A 16,547-nucleotide genomic window follows, 5' to 3' on the forward strand; every position below is an offset into this window, starting at 1 on the left:
TAGGATCTTTGCTCATGAAGGATTATGATGATGGTGTGCATGTTTTTCCGTGCTATGGAGTTCTGTTTTATTATACTTCAATGGAATACATCTGACTAGGTTGACATTCAAATCCAAACAGAGGAATCTTCCTATTGAAGTGCTTTGTTTTCCTACTTGGGGATCCCTTGCAGAGTCCACATTTTGGCCAACATCATATACTCCATGGTGCTTTGCCTACTCCATTGCTCAACAGATACTTGTTATATGAGTGAATGAACTCTTTGTAAGGGTTAGGTATGTCTTAGAAAAAATTGATAGCATTGCCACTTCAACTTCAAAGCACTAATGTGAGATTCTTTTAAGAGATAAAAAAAAATCAAGGGTACAAGGTGTTGCTAGTTCAGCATAATATAATAGAAGCTATTTTTGCTCAGATTTATCAAGTAAAGGGAAAAATAATGGATTATTAACTTTAGGCTAGCATCTTAGTTGTAAGGTTTAGTTGTTTCCCCTCAAAGAATTAAGTTGACATCAAGAATAATATTGAAAGTGTTTATTGGTGGCATATTAGTCAATAGATTATTTGGAGAAAGATTCAATAGACAGCAACTGTTGGCAGCTATTTCAGCTCTTTAAGTTTGAACATTTAATTGAGTTGTAAATCCAAAATACTATTTCTTTCTATTGTTTATTTTACTGTATGGATTGCTATGCTCACTTGTCACTTTTTTCTTTTACTATAAGTAGATTTAAATATATGATACTCCAAATATTAGGATATAATGTTATAGGAAGTACAATATTAAATTTAATACTCAAATATATTTAATGTATTTTATTACCCTAAAATTATTGTCAGCTTAAAATATGACATGAAGTACTTTGCCAGTTCTTTGGCAATTAAAAAAAGTAGTTTATCATCTTTGAAATTCTGAAGTGTCATCATATAGCTCTATTTTAAAAGTTCTATATTACAGTTTGTTTAGAAGAATAGTTTGTATATTGAGTAAAATATTGTACACATAAAAGACATTAATAAAGGTTTTTTAAAGCATGGAGCTATGTATTTTTACATAGAGATATATAATTAAAATTTGCCTAGATATGATTGAAATGTAAAGATTATTTCTAATGTTTAAAGATACAGAAGATAATTTTAAAAAATAATTTATTTTTGGTTGTGCTGGGTCTTTGTTGTTGCTTGTGGGCTTTCTCTAGTGGTGAGCGGGATCTATTCTTCCTTGTGGTGCATTGACTTCTTATTGAGATGGCTCCCCTTGTGGAGCGTGGCCTCTAGGCACATAGAGTTCAGTACTTGAAGCACATGGGCTGTAGAGCACAGGGTCAGTAATTGTGGCAGACAGGCTTAGTTGCTTTGTGGCACTTGGAATCTTACTGGATCAGGGATTGAACCCATGTTTCCTGCTTTGGCAGACAGATTCCTATCCATTGTACCAACAGAGAAGTTAGCCACAGAAATTTTTGCTTCAAATATATTGTTCGTTTTATTGGAAGTGAAAAGTTTGTTCTTTACACACACATACACCCCTACACCTTAAGTATTTTATCTTAATGAATATAACATGAACATTAGCTAATGTTTTGACTTTTGGCCCAGGCTCATTTTCAGTATAGATTGAGTCTCACACAGTTGCTTTTGCCTGAATCACACCAATACTACATTGATTATGGCTTCCTATTTTGATGTCTTTATGGAAGAGAACTTAGAGACATTTGAGAAGCTACCTAACTGCCAAAGCCTTGATGTTTTATACTATTCTCCCTTCCTTTGCCCCAACTTTTACCATTTTTCTCCCACATTCAATTTGATAACAGTTTTAGGAACCCACCTTTATTGTCTCCAAGGATTCAAATTAATTTTCAAAGAAATGGCAAACCTTTTGTACTATTACTGGATAAGTTTACATACTTAATAAAATTACAGTTATAATTACAACTCACATGAAAATATTGGGGAAGAATCTAATAGACTCTTGGCATGCCTTAATTTAGTAGGATCAGGAAGTCTTCAATATACTTGAGATACTCCTTTGGTATTGAGCAGGAAAGAGGGGGGTCATTAATGTTGCTGAGAGGAAATAAAGAGTTGATTCATCTAAAGAGATGGTTAAGAGAAGGGCTTTTAAGAGAGCTTCTGCTATATCTCAACTATGATGCTAGGAGATATTTCCATCAGTTTTATAGAAACTAGCTGCCATCATATTTTATATTTTAGACAGATTTATAATTTTATGGAATTAACTCTGTCAATATATTTCCCAACTCAGTTTGATTGTTCTCAGTGGTGCAGGGATTGGTGGCAGATTGTCTGTGTCTTTCCACTGAAGTTATTTCAATATGCTGTCCTTTTGTTGCCTTTATGTGGCCGCCGCTATTCTCTAATGCATGGTTGCTATTGGCCTTTAAGGCCGAAATTTTACTCTCTTTGAATTTCCTTGTTGGAGGGACTGGGACAATGCTCAGTCCAGGACTAATTTTTCCCACTATTGAGGTAAGACCCTTCTATGTACTCTATCCAATATTCCATGAGTTATGAAATTCTTCATTCTGAAAGTGAGAACAAGCAGTATTTCCAACTTTGTGTAAGTGCTAAGTACTATTACTTAAAATCCGTTTGGATGGTTCTTTCTCCCTGCAGTGAGGGAGGCCTGGGTTTGATCCCTGGGTCAGGAAGATCCCTTGGAGAAGGAAACGGCAACCAACTCCAGTATTCTTGCCTGGAGAATCCCATGGATAAAAGAGCTACAGTCCATAGGGTCACAAAGAGTTGGACGTGACTGAACAACTGACACTTCTCTAGCTTTGGGTAGTTTCCTCCAATGTATGTGTTGATTAGTATCCAGCTGAATGTTCAAGAATTAAGATCTTCTGAGTTCTCTCTGTGTGTAGCTGTCTTCTTTCCTGCGTAAACATATGTTAGTGGTCACAATCTCCTTGGAGATTCAGCTTTGTCTTTTCAGCTCAAAATATTCTCCAGTCTCTTAGTTTCCCTTTCCTATCTGTGGCCTGGGAAGTCTCTCAAGGCACTAACTAGGGCTATCAAAGGGTTCTTCCTATTTTGTTTACCGTTTCTCAGTGATTACTGTCCTTTATTGCCTAATGCTCTTCACAACTATTTTTCATATATTTTGTCTATTTTTGTTTTTTTTCAGGTGAGAAAGAAATCTGGTCTTTGTTTCTCTGCCTTGATTGGAACTAAAATGTAAATTTTAATAAGACTTTATTGAGAGTTTAAAGATAATGCAAGGGAAATAAAATGCATATACTTACAAAGGCAACCATAGGCAGTTATATTCCATAGGTCCTGCTGATGTCCTTGTAGCTCCCAAGCCCAAGTCCACACAACACTAGCTTTTCAGCTCTTTTGTCTGCTATGATAATGAAAGTGAAAGTGTCCAACTCTTTGTGATCCCATGGAATATATATAGCCTGCCAGGCTCCTCTGTCAGTGGAATTCTCCAAGTAAGAATACTGGAGTGGGAAGCCATTCCCTCCTCCAGGGAATCTTACCAACCTGGGAACCGAATAGGTCTCCTGTATTTCATGCAGTTTCTTTGCTGTCTAAGCCATTAGGGAAGCCCCTGCTATGATAAGCATTTTTGCTCCTTGCAGTCAAACTGGCTAAAACATTTTAAAGGAGGATCTTTGCTTATTTTTAAATATCTGTGTAAGTTTAGTACCTAGTTGAAGTAATTTTCCCCTCTTCTCTTCCCCCTTCCCACCCCCACCCCCAATTGATCTGCTTCAAAGTTAAATTTAAGCTTCTACCTCTTAGGAGCTTTAACATGCAAAGTGGATGTTTTCCAATGAAAAACAAATAAAACCAAACCCCTAGTGCCCACTTTGAGCATGTGAACTCCATTATACCAGAGTATGTTATTATATATTGAATCAATTAATATGTACTAGTACATGTTATATGTGTATGGTATATTAAAACACAATTGGAGGGGTGGCCAAAGGCATAACTAGAAACCTTAATTGAGTCATAAATAATGTTAATTATAAAAGTTGGAGGAAATTTGATCTTTAGTACTTGCCCATTTTCATTTTAGTTGTTCCCCTTTCTCCTGTGGATGTTTTGTTTATACATTGTTTTCTTTGATTTTCACATTTATAATCAATATGATCATTTTTAGAAAGTGAATTTAAACTTTTGAATGTAGTAAAGGAACTTGATATTTAAAAGAAACCTGTATATATCTTTTATGAAGTGAAGAATAATTTGTAATGTGTCTATTTGTCCCAGAAGTGTTCTTTTTTTACCTTTTGGAGTTTACTCATAGGATCATAGAAAGCCTTTCCCATTAAATTTTTGTATATGTAGAAGTTTTCCTATATTACATTTGTATAGGTATAAGATGTGCCTATATAATCATTCTAAAGTTTATACCTTAGTATTGTATTCAAGCAGGCATTTCATAATGGATTTTTTTGAAGATTAAAAGGAGCATATTTGATAGGAAAGGAACAAAATGATCCCAGTAGAAAGGAAACTTTCTGAATCTAGTTCTTGTGATGTTTTTATGACGTTTAGTAAATTGCTTTTATATATAGAGTAGAATTTCTTGAAGGAAAAATGTAGTTTTTTATTTGTATGTATTTTGAAAGTAAAATTTCCAATTAACTTCAAGATAAAAGTGTTATAAGAAAGAATGGGAATTATTTCAGAAGAATAGACTCCTTGCATGTAGACTTTATAAAGCACAGATGCTAATATTCTAGATAGAAGGGAAATTTGTTATACTTTTTAAATGTTTAATTAGCAAAATATCTATTTTCTCTGAATGCCAGTCAGTTTGGCTTGGAATTAGCTAAATTCTATAAGTTGTCTATCTTTGTCAATAGCTGGAACATACTGCTTTTACCTAGAGTATTTAGTTACGTGTCCTCTGACACCTCACACAGAGGTAGGTCCTTTTCCTCTGTGCCTCTTAGTACTTTGTACAGGTCTCTACCTGAGCCCTGCTTAGATTGTATCCATGTTTGTTGACTCTCAGTGATGAACTTGGGCTGCAAAATGCTCTAGATCTCAGATGCCTGTGATGGATCTGTGCTATGTAGATAACAGCAAAAACTTGTCAGAGGAAAGCTGAATAATGTTTATTCATGTATTCATTCAACAATACACATTCAATATATAGAATTATGCAAGAGAGTAAATGTTATTCTAGACACTGTGAATACTGTAGTGACCAGGACCAGTATTTCTCTTGCTCTCACAAAAGTCCTTATTGTTGTTGTTTTGTGATTTCCCAGGCAAGAATCCTGGAGTGGGTTGCCATTTCCTTCTCCAGGGGATTCTGACCCAGGGATTGAAACCCACGTCTCCTGCATTGGGCAAGGAGCTTATTTACCACTGAGCCATTTGGGAAGCCCACAGACACACGTGCTATTCTACACTCTGCATATTGTGGTGACAGGATCAGTACACCTCTTATACTCACAATCTTCTGATTCAGAGGAAAAGACAGGCTTTGATACAGGTTATTGCAAGAAGTGAAGTCTTCCCAGGTGGCGCTAGTGGTGAAGAACCCACCTACCAATGCAGAAGATATAAGAGATGCAGGTTCGATCCCTGGATCAGGAAGACCCCCTGGAGGAGCGCACAGCAATCCACTTCAGTATTCTCGCCTGGAGAATCCCATGGACAGAGAAGCCTGGTGGGCTATAGTCCACAGGGTCATAAGGAGTTTGACCCGACTGAAATGACTTAGCATGCACTCACACAATAAGTGATAATAAGGATTATGATAGGAAGAATAGAACCCTACCATAAGATCTGCTTTAGTAAGAGGGGGCTAAGGCTTCCTGCAGAAAGTAATGTTTATGTTGAAAGCAGAAGTATGGACTGAAAACAGCTGGAAAAGATTGGCAGTATTACAGAGGAGGGAGGGTAGTAAGTCCAGTAATAGGAAAGTTTACTTACTACATCTTTATTACTGTATTTGAGGAGTAACATTTTTTTTTTTCAAGAATAACCCAACAAAGCTACTTGGCTGGGTCTTCATATTGCCTTAACAGAGACAAAGACTGTAATTGTTTAAGGTTTAAATGACCTTTTTCTGAGTATGTCTCTTAGCCAGTTGCTCAACATCTTAACATCTTTAGAGTCAAGAACATATAATTCTTTTTGAATATGTATTTAGTTTTAGTATGTGAAGTCAAAGACAATATTCTATAAAGGCTATCATAACTTTACAATTCAGACACATGACGAGAAAAGATAATCTTTTGTGGGAATTCATTTGCTCTCTTAATTTCAGAGGTCACTTTAATTTTCCTATTTCCTAGTAGCAATTCTGACTTGCAGAGAAACACATAAAAAAAACCATTTACTGGTTTAAAAATTTACTGTCTCTACTAGAAATTTCCTGAGAAAATAACAGCCAACATTTGTTGAGTGCGTTTCATGTTCAGATACTGTGTTAAATGTATATTATAAAATATATTTCATTTAAACATCCTAGAAACACTGTGAGACAATTAATATTTTAATCCATTTCCTATTGATAAGGACACTGAAAATATTTAACTGTCCACAGTCTTAGAACTAGAAGTGGCAGATAAGAATTTGATCTCAGAAGTGTCTGACTTCACAGCCTGAGTTCCTAACTTGGTGTTGCTTCAGTTCAGTTCTGTTCAGTCACTCAGACATGTCTGACTCTTTGTGACCCCATGGACTGAAGCACTACAGGCTTCCCTGTCCATCACCAATTCCTGGAGCTTGCTCAAACTCATGTCCATCAAGTTGGTGATACCATCCAGCCATTTCATCCTCTGTCATCTCCTTCTCCTCCTTTCTTCAGTCTTTACCAGCATCAGCGTCTTTTCCAATGAGTTAGTTCTTCACATCATGTGGCCAAAGTACTGGAGCTTCAGCTTCAGGATCAGTCCTTCCAATGAATATTCAGGACTGATTTCCTTTAGGATGGACTGGCTTGACCTCCTTGCAGTCCAAGGGACTCTCAAGAGTCTTCTCCAACACCACAGTTCAAAAGCATCAATTCTTTGGTGCTCAGCTTTCTTTATAGTCCACCTCTCACATCCATACATGACTACTGGAAAAACCATAGCTTTGACTAGATGGACCTTTGTTGGCAGAGTAATGTCTCTGCTTTTAAATAAGCTGTCTAGGTTGGTCATAACTGTTCTTCCAAGGAACAAGTGTCTTTTAATTTCATGGCTGCAGTCACCATCTGCAGTGATTTTGGAGCCCTGAAATATAAAGTCTGTCACTGTTTCCATTGTTTCCCCATCTATTTGCCATGAAGTAATGGGACCAGATGCCATGATCTTAGTTTTCTGAATGTTAAGCTTTAAGCCAAGTTTTTCAGTCTCCTCTTTCACTTTCATCGAGAGGCTCTTTATTTCTTCTTTGCTTTCTCCCATGAGGGTGGTGTCATCTGCATGTCTGAGGTTACTGATATTTCTGTGGGCAATCTTGATTCCAGCTTGTGCTTCTTCCAGTCCAATAGTTTGTGTGATGTAACTGCATTTAAGTTAAATAAGCAGGGTGACAATATACAGCCTTGACATACTCCTTTCCTGATCTGGAGCCAGTCTGTTGTTCCATGTCCAGTTCTAACTGTTGCTTCTTGACCTGCATACAGGTTTCTCAGGAGGTAGGTCAGGTGGTCTAGTATTCCCATCTCTTGAAGAATTTTCCACAGTTTGTTGTGATCCACACAGCCAAAGGCTTTGGTGTAGTCAATAAAGCAGAAGTAGATGTTTTTCTGGAACTCTCTTGCTTTTTCAATTACCCTACAGGTCTTGACAACTTGATCTCTCGTTCCTCTGTCTTTTCTAAATCCAGCTTGAACATCGGGAAGTTCACAGTTCATATACTGTTGAAGCCTAGCTTGGAGAATTTTGAGCATTAGTTTGCTAGAGTGTGAGATGCGTGCAATTGTGCAGTAGTTTGAAATTCTTTGGCATTGCCTTTCTTTGAGATTGGAATGAAAACTGACCTTTTCCAGTCCTATGGCCACTGCTGAGTTTCCAAATTTGCTGACATATTGAGTGCAGTGCTTTCATAACATCGTCTTTTATGATTTGAAATAGCTCAACTTGAATTCCATCACCTCCACTAGCTTTGTTCATAGTGATGCTTCCTAAGGCCCACTTGACTTTATATTCCAGGATGTCTGGCTCTAGGTGAGTGAATGACACTATCTTGATTATCTGGGTCGTGAAGATCTTTTTTATATAGTTCTTCTGTTTATTCTTGCCACCTCTTCTTAATATCTTCTGCTGCTGTTAGGTCCATACCATTTCTGTCCTTTATTGAGACCATCTTTACATGAAATATTCCCTTGATATTTCTGATTTTCTTGAAGAGATCTCTAGTCTTTCCCATTCTATTGTTTTCTACTATTTCTTTTCATTGATCACTGAGGAAGGCTTTCTTATTTCTCCTTGATATTCTTTGGAACTCTGTATTCAATTGGGTATATCTTTCCTTTTATCTTTTTCCTTTAGCTTCTCTTCTTTTCTCAGCTATTTTTTAGGCCTCCTCAGACAACCATTTTGCCTTTTTGCATTTCTTTTTCTTGGGGATGGTCTTGATCATTGCCTCCTGTCAATGTCATGAACCTCCATCCATAGTTCTTCAGGCACTCTATCAGATCTAATCCCTTGAATCTATATGTCACTTCCACCATATAATCATAAGGGATTTGATTTAGATCATACGTGAATGGTCTAGTGGTTTTCCCTACTTTCTTCAATTTAAGTCTGAATTTGGCAATAAGGAGTTCATGATCTGAGCCACAGTCAGCTCCCGGTCTTATTTTTGCTGACTGTATAGAGCTTCTCCATCTTTGGCTGCAAAGAATATAATCAATCTGATTTCGGTATGACCATCTAGTGATGTCCACGTGTAGAGTCTTCTCTTGTGTTTTTGGAAGAGGGTGTTTGCTATGACCAGTGTGTTCTCTTGGCAAATCTCTGTGAGCTTTTGCCCTACTTCATTTTGTACTCAAAGGCCAAGTTTGCCTGTTACTCCAGGTAGCTCTTGACTTCCTACTTTTGCATTCCAGTCCCCTATAAAGAAAGGGACATCTTTTTTGGGTGTTAGTACTAGAGGGTCTTGTAGGTCTTTATAGAACTGTTCAGCTTCAGCTTCTTCAGCATTACTGGTTGGGGCATAGAATTGTATTACTGTGATATTGAATGTTTTGCCTTGGAAATAAACGGGGATCATCATGTCATTTTTGAGATTGCATCCACGTACTGCATTTCGGACTCTTTTGTTGACTATGATGGCTACTCCATTTATCCTAAGAGATTCTTGCCCACAGTAGTAGATATAATGGTCATGTTTTAGAGTTCTCACAGGAGAAGATGAACACACACTATTCTATTCTGCCATCTTGTTACCTCTCATGGTATTGCTTAGAAGAGCTAAATGGAATGTACTAAAATATTAAGACAGTCTTAGACCTTTCACAGGTTTTGTCCATATTAAGATATATTATTATTATTATCTTAAATAATAATTTATTTAATTTTCTTTATGCTGAAGATTGTGAATAAATAGAAACCAAGAGTCATCGAGTAAAGCAGATAAAACAGGCCCTTCCAGATGTTGGTGAGGTGGTTGTGTTTAGAGAATTTTTTGGCATGTATATCAATACTTAAAATTCATTTACCTCTGACTCAGCAATTCTAATTTTGAGAATTTATGCTACAGCTAAATTTGTCCATACATGCAAAGATACATATTATGGGCATTCTTTGTAGTATTGTTTGAAATAGAAAAAAGTTGGAAATAATTTGTGTGTTCAATAGGGGCCTCATACATAAACAGATCCATAGGAGAGAATCAAGAGCCCAGAAATAACCCAAGCATTTCTAGTCAACTAATATTTATGAAGAGAGATGAGAACTCAAAGGAGAAAAGACAGTTTCTTCAATAAATTGTTGTTGTTGTTGTTTTTCATTTGTTAAGTCATGTGCAACTCTTTGCAACCTCATAAACTGCAGCATGCCAGGCTTTCCTGTCCTTCATTATCTCCCTGAGTCTGCCCAAACTCATGTCCATTCAATCACTGATTCCATCCAACCATCTCACCTTCTGTCATTCCCTTCTCTTCTTGCTCTCAATCTTTTCCCAGATTAGGATCTTTTCCAGTGGGGTGGCTCTTTGCATCAGGTGGCCAAAGTTTGGAGCTTCAGCTTGAGCACCAGTCCTTCCAATGAATAGTCAGGGTTGGCTTCCTTTAGGATTGACTGGTTTGATCTCCTTGCATTACATGGGACTCTCAAGAGTCTTCTCCAGCACCACACTTCGAAAGCATCAATTCTTCCATGCTCAGCCTTCTTCATGGTCCAACTCTCACATTCTGCATAACTACTGGAAAAATCATAGCTTTGATTATACGGACCTTTGTCAGCAAAATGATGCTTCTCTTCAATAAATAGTGCTGGGATAATTGAATTTCATATATAAAAGAATGAAACTGGGCTCCTATCTTACATCAATCAGAAAAATTAACTCAAAATGGATTAAATATTTAAATGTAATATCTGAAACCATTAAATTCCTAGGAAAATAACAGAAAAATAAATCTTCTTGTGATGGACCTCGGTAATGATATTTTTGGATATGACACCTGAAGCATAAGAAACAAAATGAAAATTAAACAAGTGGAACTAGATCAAAGTAAAACATTTCTTACAGTGAAAGAAATCATCAACAAAGTAAAAAGATAATTTATGGAATGGAGAAAAATATTTGCAAACCATATATCTGATAAGAGCTTAATGGTGTGAGTGTGAAGAAAAGGGAATCCTTGTGTACTACTGGTGTGATTTTAATGGAAAACTGTATGAAGGACTCTCAAAAATTTAAAAATAGAACTATGGTGTAATTCAGCAATTCCACTTCTGTTAATATATGTAAAGCAAACAAAAGCATGAAATTAAAAAGTTATCTGTATCCCCATGTTCATAGAGGCGTTATTTACAATAGTCAAGACATGGGGACAACCTACATGTCCACAGATGAATGAATGGATAAAGAAGATGTGGCATATACACAATGCACTATTATTCATCCACAAAAAAATGAGGAAATCCTACCATATGCAACAATATTGGGGGACCCTGAAGGCATCATTCTAAGTGAAATAAGTCAGACAAACGCAGACAAATACTTTATGATTTCACTTACTTGTTAAACCTAAAAAGCAAAAATAAGACCAAACTCAACAAAAGAGATCAGACTTGCAGTTGCACTCAACCAGAGGTTGGGTGTGGTGGGAGGGGGAGTTAGATAAATATGGTCAAAATGTACACATTTACCATTTAAATGAGTATGAGGGATGCAGTGTACAACACTGTGACATTGTTAATACTGCTGTATTATATCAAGGAGAATTGATAAGAGAGTAAATCTTGAACTCTCATCACAAAGAACGTTTTTTTCCCTTTTCTTCCTTCTTTTTCTTTATTTACACAAAATGATGAATGTTACTATCAGATGAACTTAATCTGATAGTATTTTTTACAATATATGTAAATCAAACCATCATTTTCTATGCCTTAAACTTATACAGTGATACATGCCAATTATTTCTCAACAAAACTGGAAAAAACATTACTAACAAAATGGAAGGCCTGGAAAAGTAAGTTATAATATATCAATTAAATATAATTTTATTCAAGCATTAAAAAGAATGACAAAACAGCTAATCAACTCTTAGTAAGTTCCAAACACTGCTCTTATTTAATCTTCATAAAAATTATACTTACTATTATCAGCTACATTTACAGTGAGTGACCAGACCATCATGGTTATTCAGGTCATAAGACCTTTTTTGTACAATTCTTCTGTGTATTCTTGCCACCTCTTCTTAATCTCTTCTGCTTCTGTTAGGTCCTTACCATTTCTGTCCTTCATTGTGCCCATCTTTGCGTGAAATGTTCTCTTGGTACCTCTGATTTTCTGCCAGCAAATTTGGAAAACTCAGCAGTAGCCATAGAGCTGGAAAAGGTCAGTTTTCATTATAATCCCAAAGAAAGGCAAGCCAAACAATGTTCAAACTACCTCATAATTTTGCTCATTTCACATGCTAGCAAGGTAATGGTCAAATTCCTTCAAGCTAGGCTTCAATAGCATGTGAAACAGATGTAGCAGCTATATTGAGAAAAGGCAGGGGAACCAGAGATCTAATTGCCAAAATCTGTTGGATCACAGAAAATAAAACAACAGAATTCCAGAAAAACATCTACTTCTTCATTGATTATGCTAAAGTCTTTGACTATGTGGATCACAGCAAACTGTGAAAAATTTTTCAAGAGATGGGAATACCAGATCAGCTTACCTGCCTCCTGAGAAACCTGTGTGCAGGTCAAGAAGCAACAGTTAGAACTGGACATGGAACAGCAGACTGGTTCAAAATTGGGAAAGGAGTACGTAAAGACTGTATATTGTCACCTTGCTTATTTAACTTATATGCAGAGTACATCATGTGAAATGCCAGACTGGATGAAGCACAAGCTGGAATCAAGATCACTGGGAGACATATCAGTAACTTCAGATATTCAAATGACACCACCCTAATGTCCAAAAGGGAAGAGGAACTAAACAGCCTCTTGATGAAGCAAAAGAGGAGGGTGAAAAACCTGGCTTAAAACTCAGCATTAAAAAGCTAAGATCATGGCATCCAGTCCCATCACTTCATGGCATATAGATGCCAAAAAATGGAAACAGTGACAGATTCTGTTTTCTTGGGCTCTGAAATCAGTGTGGACAGTGACCGCAGCCATGAAAATAAAATACGCTTGCTCCCTGGAAGGAAAGCTATGACAAACCTAGACAGTGTATTAAAAAGCAGAGACATCACTCTGCTGACAGAAGTCTGTCTAGTCAAAGCTATGGTTTTCCAGGTGTCATGTATGGATATGAGAGTTGGACCATTAAAGAGGCTGAGTGCCTAAGAATTGAGGTTTTTGAAGTGTGTTGCTGGGGAAGATTCTTGAGAGTCCCTTGGACTGCAAGAAGATCAAACCAGTCAATCCTAAAGGAAACCAGTCCTGAATGTTCATTGGACGGACTGATGCTGAAGCTGAAACTCCAATACTTTGGCTACCTGATATGAAGAGCTGACTCATTGGAAAAGACCCTGATGCTGGGAAAATTGAGGGCAGGAGGAGAAGCGGGTGACAGAGGATGAGATCCAATGGATGTGAGTTTGAGCAAACTCTGGGAAATAGTGAAGGACAGGGAAGCCTAACTTGCTACTGTCCATGGGGTTGCAAAAAGTTGAATATGTCTGAGTGACTGAACAAAAACCACTTATAGTGGAAAAAAATGAAACCTAAAGAGGCTAAGTGACTTGTGCCCACATTGTTAAGTTTTGTGCCCTGTTGCTTCCTGATCATCTGTATCCCAATGTGTAAAGAAAATAAATTGATAAGTGAAAAGAATGTAGAAAGTTTTTATAGTATGATGGTGGTGGTGGTTTAGTCACTAAGTTGTGTCCAACTCACAATGCCATGGTAGCCTGCCAGGCTCCTCTGTCCATGGGAATTCTCCAGGCAAGAATACTGGAGCGAGTTGTTATTTCCTTCTCCAGGGGACCTTCCTGACCCAGGGACTGAACCTGGGTCTCCTACATTGCAGGCGGATTTTCTACTGACTGAGCTACAAGGAAAGCCTATAGTATAATACTATTTATGAAAAGGATCTGAATCTATACCTTCTATATGTTTCCTTTATAACATATAATATCTATGTTTTCCTAGGATATAAACCTTTTAAATAATATATACATATATGACTGAATATACTAATAAAATATATTGTGTATTTAAAAGTGTTATATATATATATATGCCCACACATAAAACATACATTCATAGAAAAATTTCTGGATAGATAAAAGAACTTAATGGTTATTTTGGGGATTTTTATGGAAATGGACAAAAAATTCACTTTATATTCTCTAGTATGGTAAATTATTTAAAAGTAGCAAGTCACATATTGCTTTCATAATAAAAATGTTTAAATTTAAAAAATTAAAAAAATAGTGGATGTGCTAAATCTTTAGCAATTATGTTAATGGAGTGGAGTAAAGAGAGATTTTTCATTTTGCACCTTTCTGAACTGTGAACTTCTTAAAATAAATTGATGCATGTTACTTTTATAAAGAAAATATTTTAAATGAAGAAAGCTTAAAAATAGTGAGTATATTTCTCTAACAAGTACTGTGAAATATTATTTCCATGACTAAGTTTAGGATATAGTTTATTAGTATGTTGACAATTTAGAATAAATCTACCTATGTTAAACTTTTATCAGAGAATGCTGTCTTACTATTTTACAGGCTAGCTCTTTTCTAACATCCATTGAGTTGGAATGTAACTCAGTGAAGATTTATCTTATTTTTATAAACAAAATTGTTTCCGATTGAAGCCTTAGTAATGAAACCTTTCACAGCAAATGAGATTCAGCAAATGCAGAAGTTGACAGCAATTTTATTAGATGTTGCTAGTCAATTGAACACAGTTTTCATGCAGAAAAATGGTACCATGATTCTTAAACTCCAGAACATTTATCAAAAACAAGTATCAATTTGAAAGTGCATTTTTTATTAAGAGATGATGTTCTAGTGTCAAGTGACAGTAGTTTAATATTATGCTTAGTCATGGAATGTACTTGGAATTAAGTTGGATGATAAATGCTGCAACAGGCATAAGTGAAGCTTAAAATATAACATATTTGGGGTTGTGTGTTTCAGGTGAAGCTCTGAAAGTATCAGCTGAGAGATTTGCAGATGACCCCTGTTATCTCCCGAAAAGGGAAGCTGTGGTTCAGGCTGCCCGTGCCTTGCTGGCTGCAGTTACCAGACTCCTTGTCCTCGCAGATATGATTGATGTCATGTGTCTCTTGCAGCACGTGTCAGCTGTAAGTAAAAGATGACTTAGTTTACCTTGGCATTGTTCTCACTTATAATTCCATTTTCTGAACCCAGCATCAATCCGAGCACATCTGTACTCTCATTTCTTAATGTCACCATTCAGAAGTTGACTTGATTGGGTTGTGAAACTAATGCATACTTCACAAGAATGAAGCCAGAAGTGAGTTTTAAAGCCAGTGGGAGACTGAAAAACAGAAGAAGGCTTATTGATAAGGAAATGGCTAGAAAATTTCTAGGCTTTTGACCATATCAGTTATTATGCCCTATATAAATCTGTAAATAAATACATAATAACATAATTATAAAGATAATATAGAAAATAAATCTGTGAATATAAATTATTTGAGAAAGAAAAACCTTGAAGCTTAAGGCATGTGGAAGTTTGTCCTAATTGTAAATGAAAACTTCTTTTGCCAGCTCCTCTTGATCTGAGTACATGTTTCCAGGTAGTCTGTGTTGTCTGTAGCAATGTATTATGAAAATGTATAAATGTATTTATTTAATAAGTGTGAAGAATATATTTAAACTAGGAGATAACAAAGGCAGAAAGATATCTCATTTGCTTTATTTTGGTAGACAAAACCATTTAGCGATGGTTTAGTAGAAGGACAATTTCTTTTAGCCTTTATCACTTTCTTAATTTATTCAGTTTGACCGTCATTAGTAGTATCAAGATGAAAAGTTTGCAAAGAACACTTTGGAGTCTGTTTTTCTCTCACTTTAAATAGGACCCTGGCTCTTCTGTTCATAAATATGTTTGCATTTTCATAAAGGTGCTTGGTGACTATTGTAACTTTATTAAGCAAATACCTTGCTGAAAGACCTTCTTGTCAAAATAATTTTCTATAATTGCTAAGTTAAATTTTTTTTTTTCATTATTCACTTACAATACCCTCTGGAGAAGGGAATGGCAACCCCCACTCCAGTATTCTTGCCTGGAGGGCTACAGTCCATGGGGTAGCAAAGAATTGGACATAGCAACTAAAGCTATTATACTTACTAATGTTTATTTTAACCCTAAAGTAGGGTTAAAAAGAAAGAGTTTGTCTTCACCCTTTCATTTATACTTTAATATTCCTTTTCTTTTGATAGTTTATTAGTGCAAAAAGTCAATTTGGCACCTTTTTTTTTGTTAAGTAGCTTTTCAGGAAAAGGATTAGTTCTCATCCCCAGCCACTGTCTACCGGATTTGTAGGTGCAATATTTGAACAATATTTTTTGTTACTTGACTGATGGTTTCCTGGACACCTTAAACAAATCTCTGAACATTTTTGAGATTCATTTTTTAATATGTGAGTATGTGTTGTTGTTCACTTTAGCTAAGTCAGGTCTAACGCTTGTGACCCCATGAACTGCATCACGCGAGGTTCCTCTGTCTTCAGGTGTTTCCTGGAGCTTGCTCAAATTCATGTTCATTGAGTCTGTGATACTATCTAACCATCTCATCCTCTGCTGACCACTTCTCCTTTTGCCTTCAGTCTTCCCCAGCATCAGGATCTTTCCGAGTGAGTCAGTTCTTTGCATCAGGTAGCCAAAGTTTTGGAGCTTCAGCTTCAGCATCAGTCCTTCCAATGAATATTCAGGATTGATGTCCTTTAGGATTGACTGGTTTGATCT

General features: G+C 36.3%; 1 protein-coding gene across 1 annotated transcript in view; it reads left to right on the plus strand.

Moving 5' to 3' along the window:
• Positions 1–16,547, plus strand: part of CTNNA3 (catenin alpha 3) — a 1,791,870-nt gene that overhangs the window by 70,519 nt on the left and 1,704,804 nt on the right. The window contains exon 3 of the mRNA XM_068981838.1: positions 14,751–14,917. Within this exon, the coding sequence (XP_068837939.1) occupies positions 14,751–14,917 (167 nt within the window). The remainder of the gene's footprint in view (positions 1–14,750; positions 14,918–16,547) is intronic.

Source organism: Capricornis sumatraensis, chromosome 10 (genome assembly GCF_032405125.1).
Source record: "Capricornis sumatraensis isolate serow.1 chromosome 10, serow.2, whole genome shotgun sequence".
Lineage (NCBI taxonomy): Eukaryota > Metazoa > Chordata > Mammalia > Artiodactyla > Bovidae > Capricornis > Capricornis sumatraensis.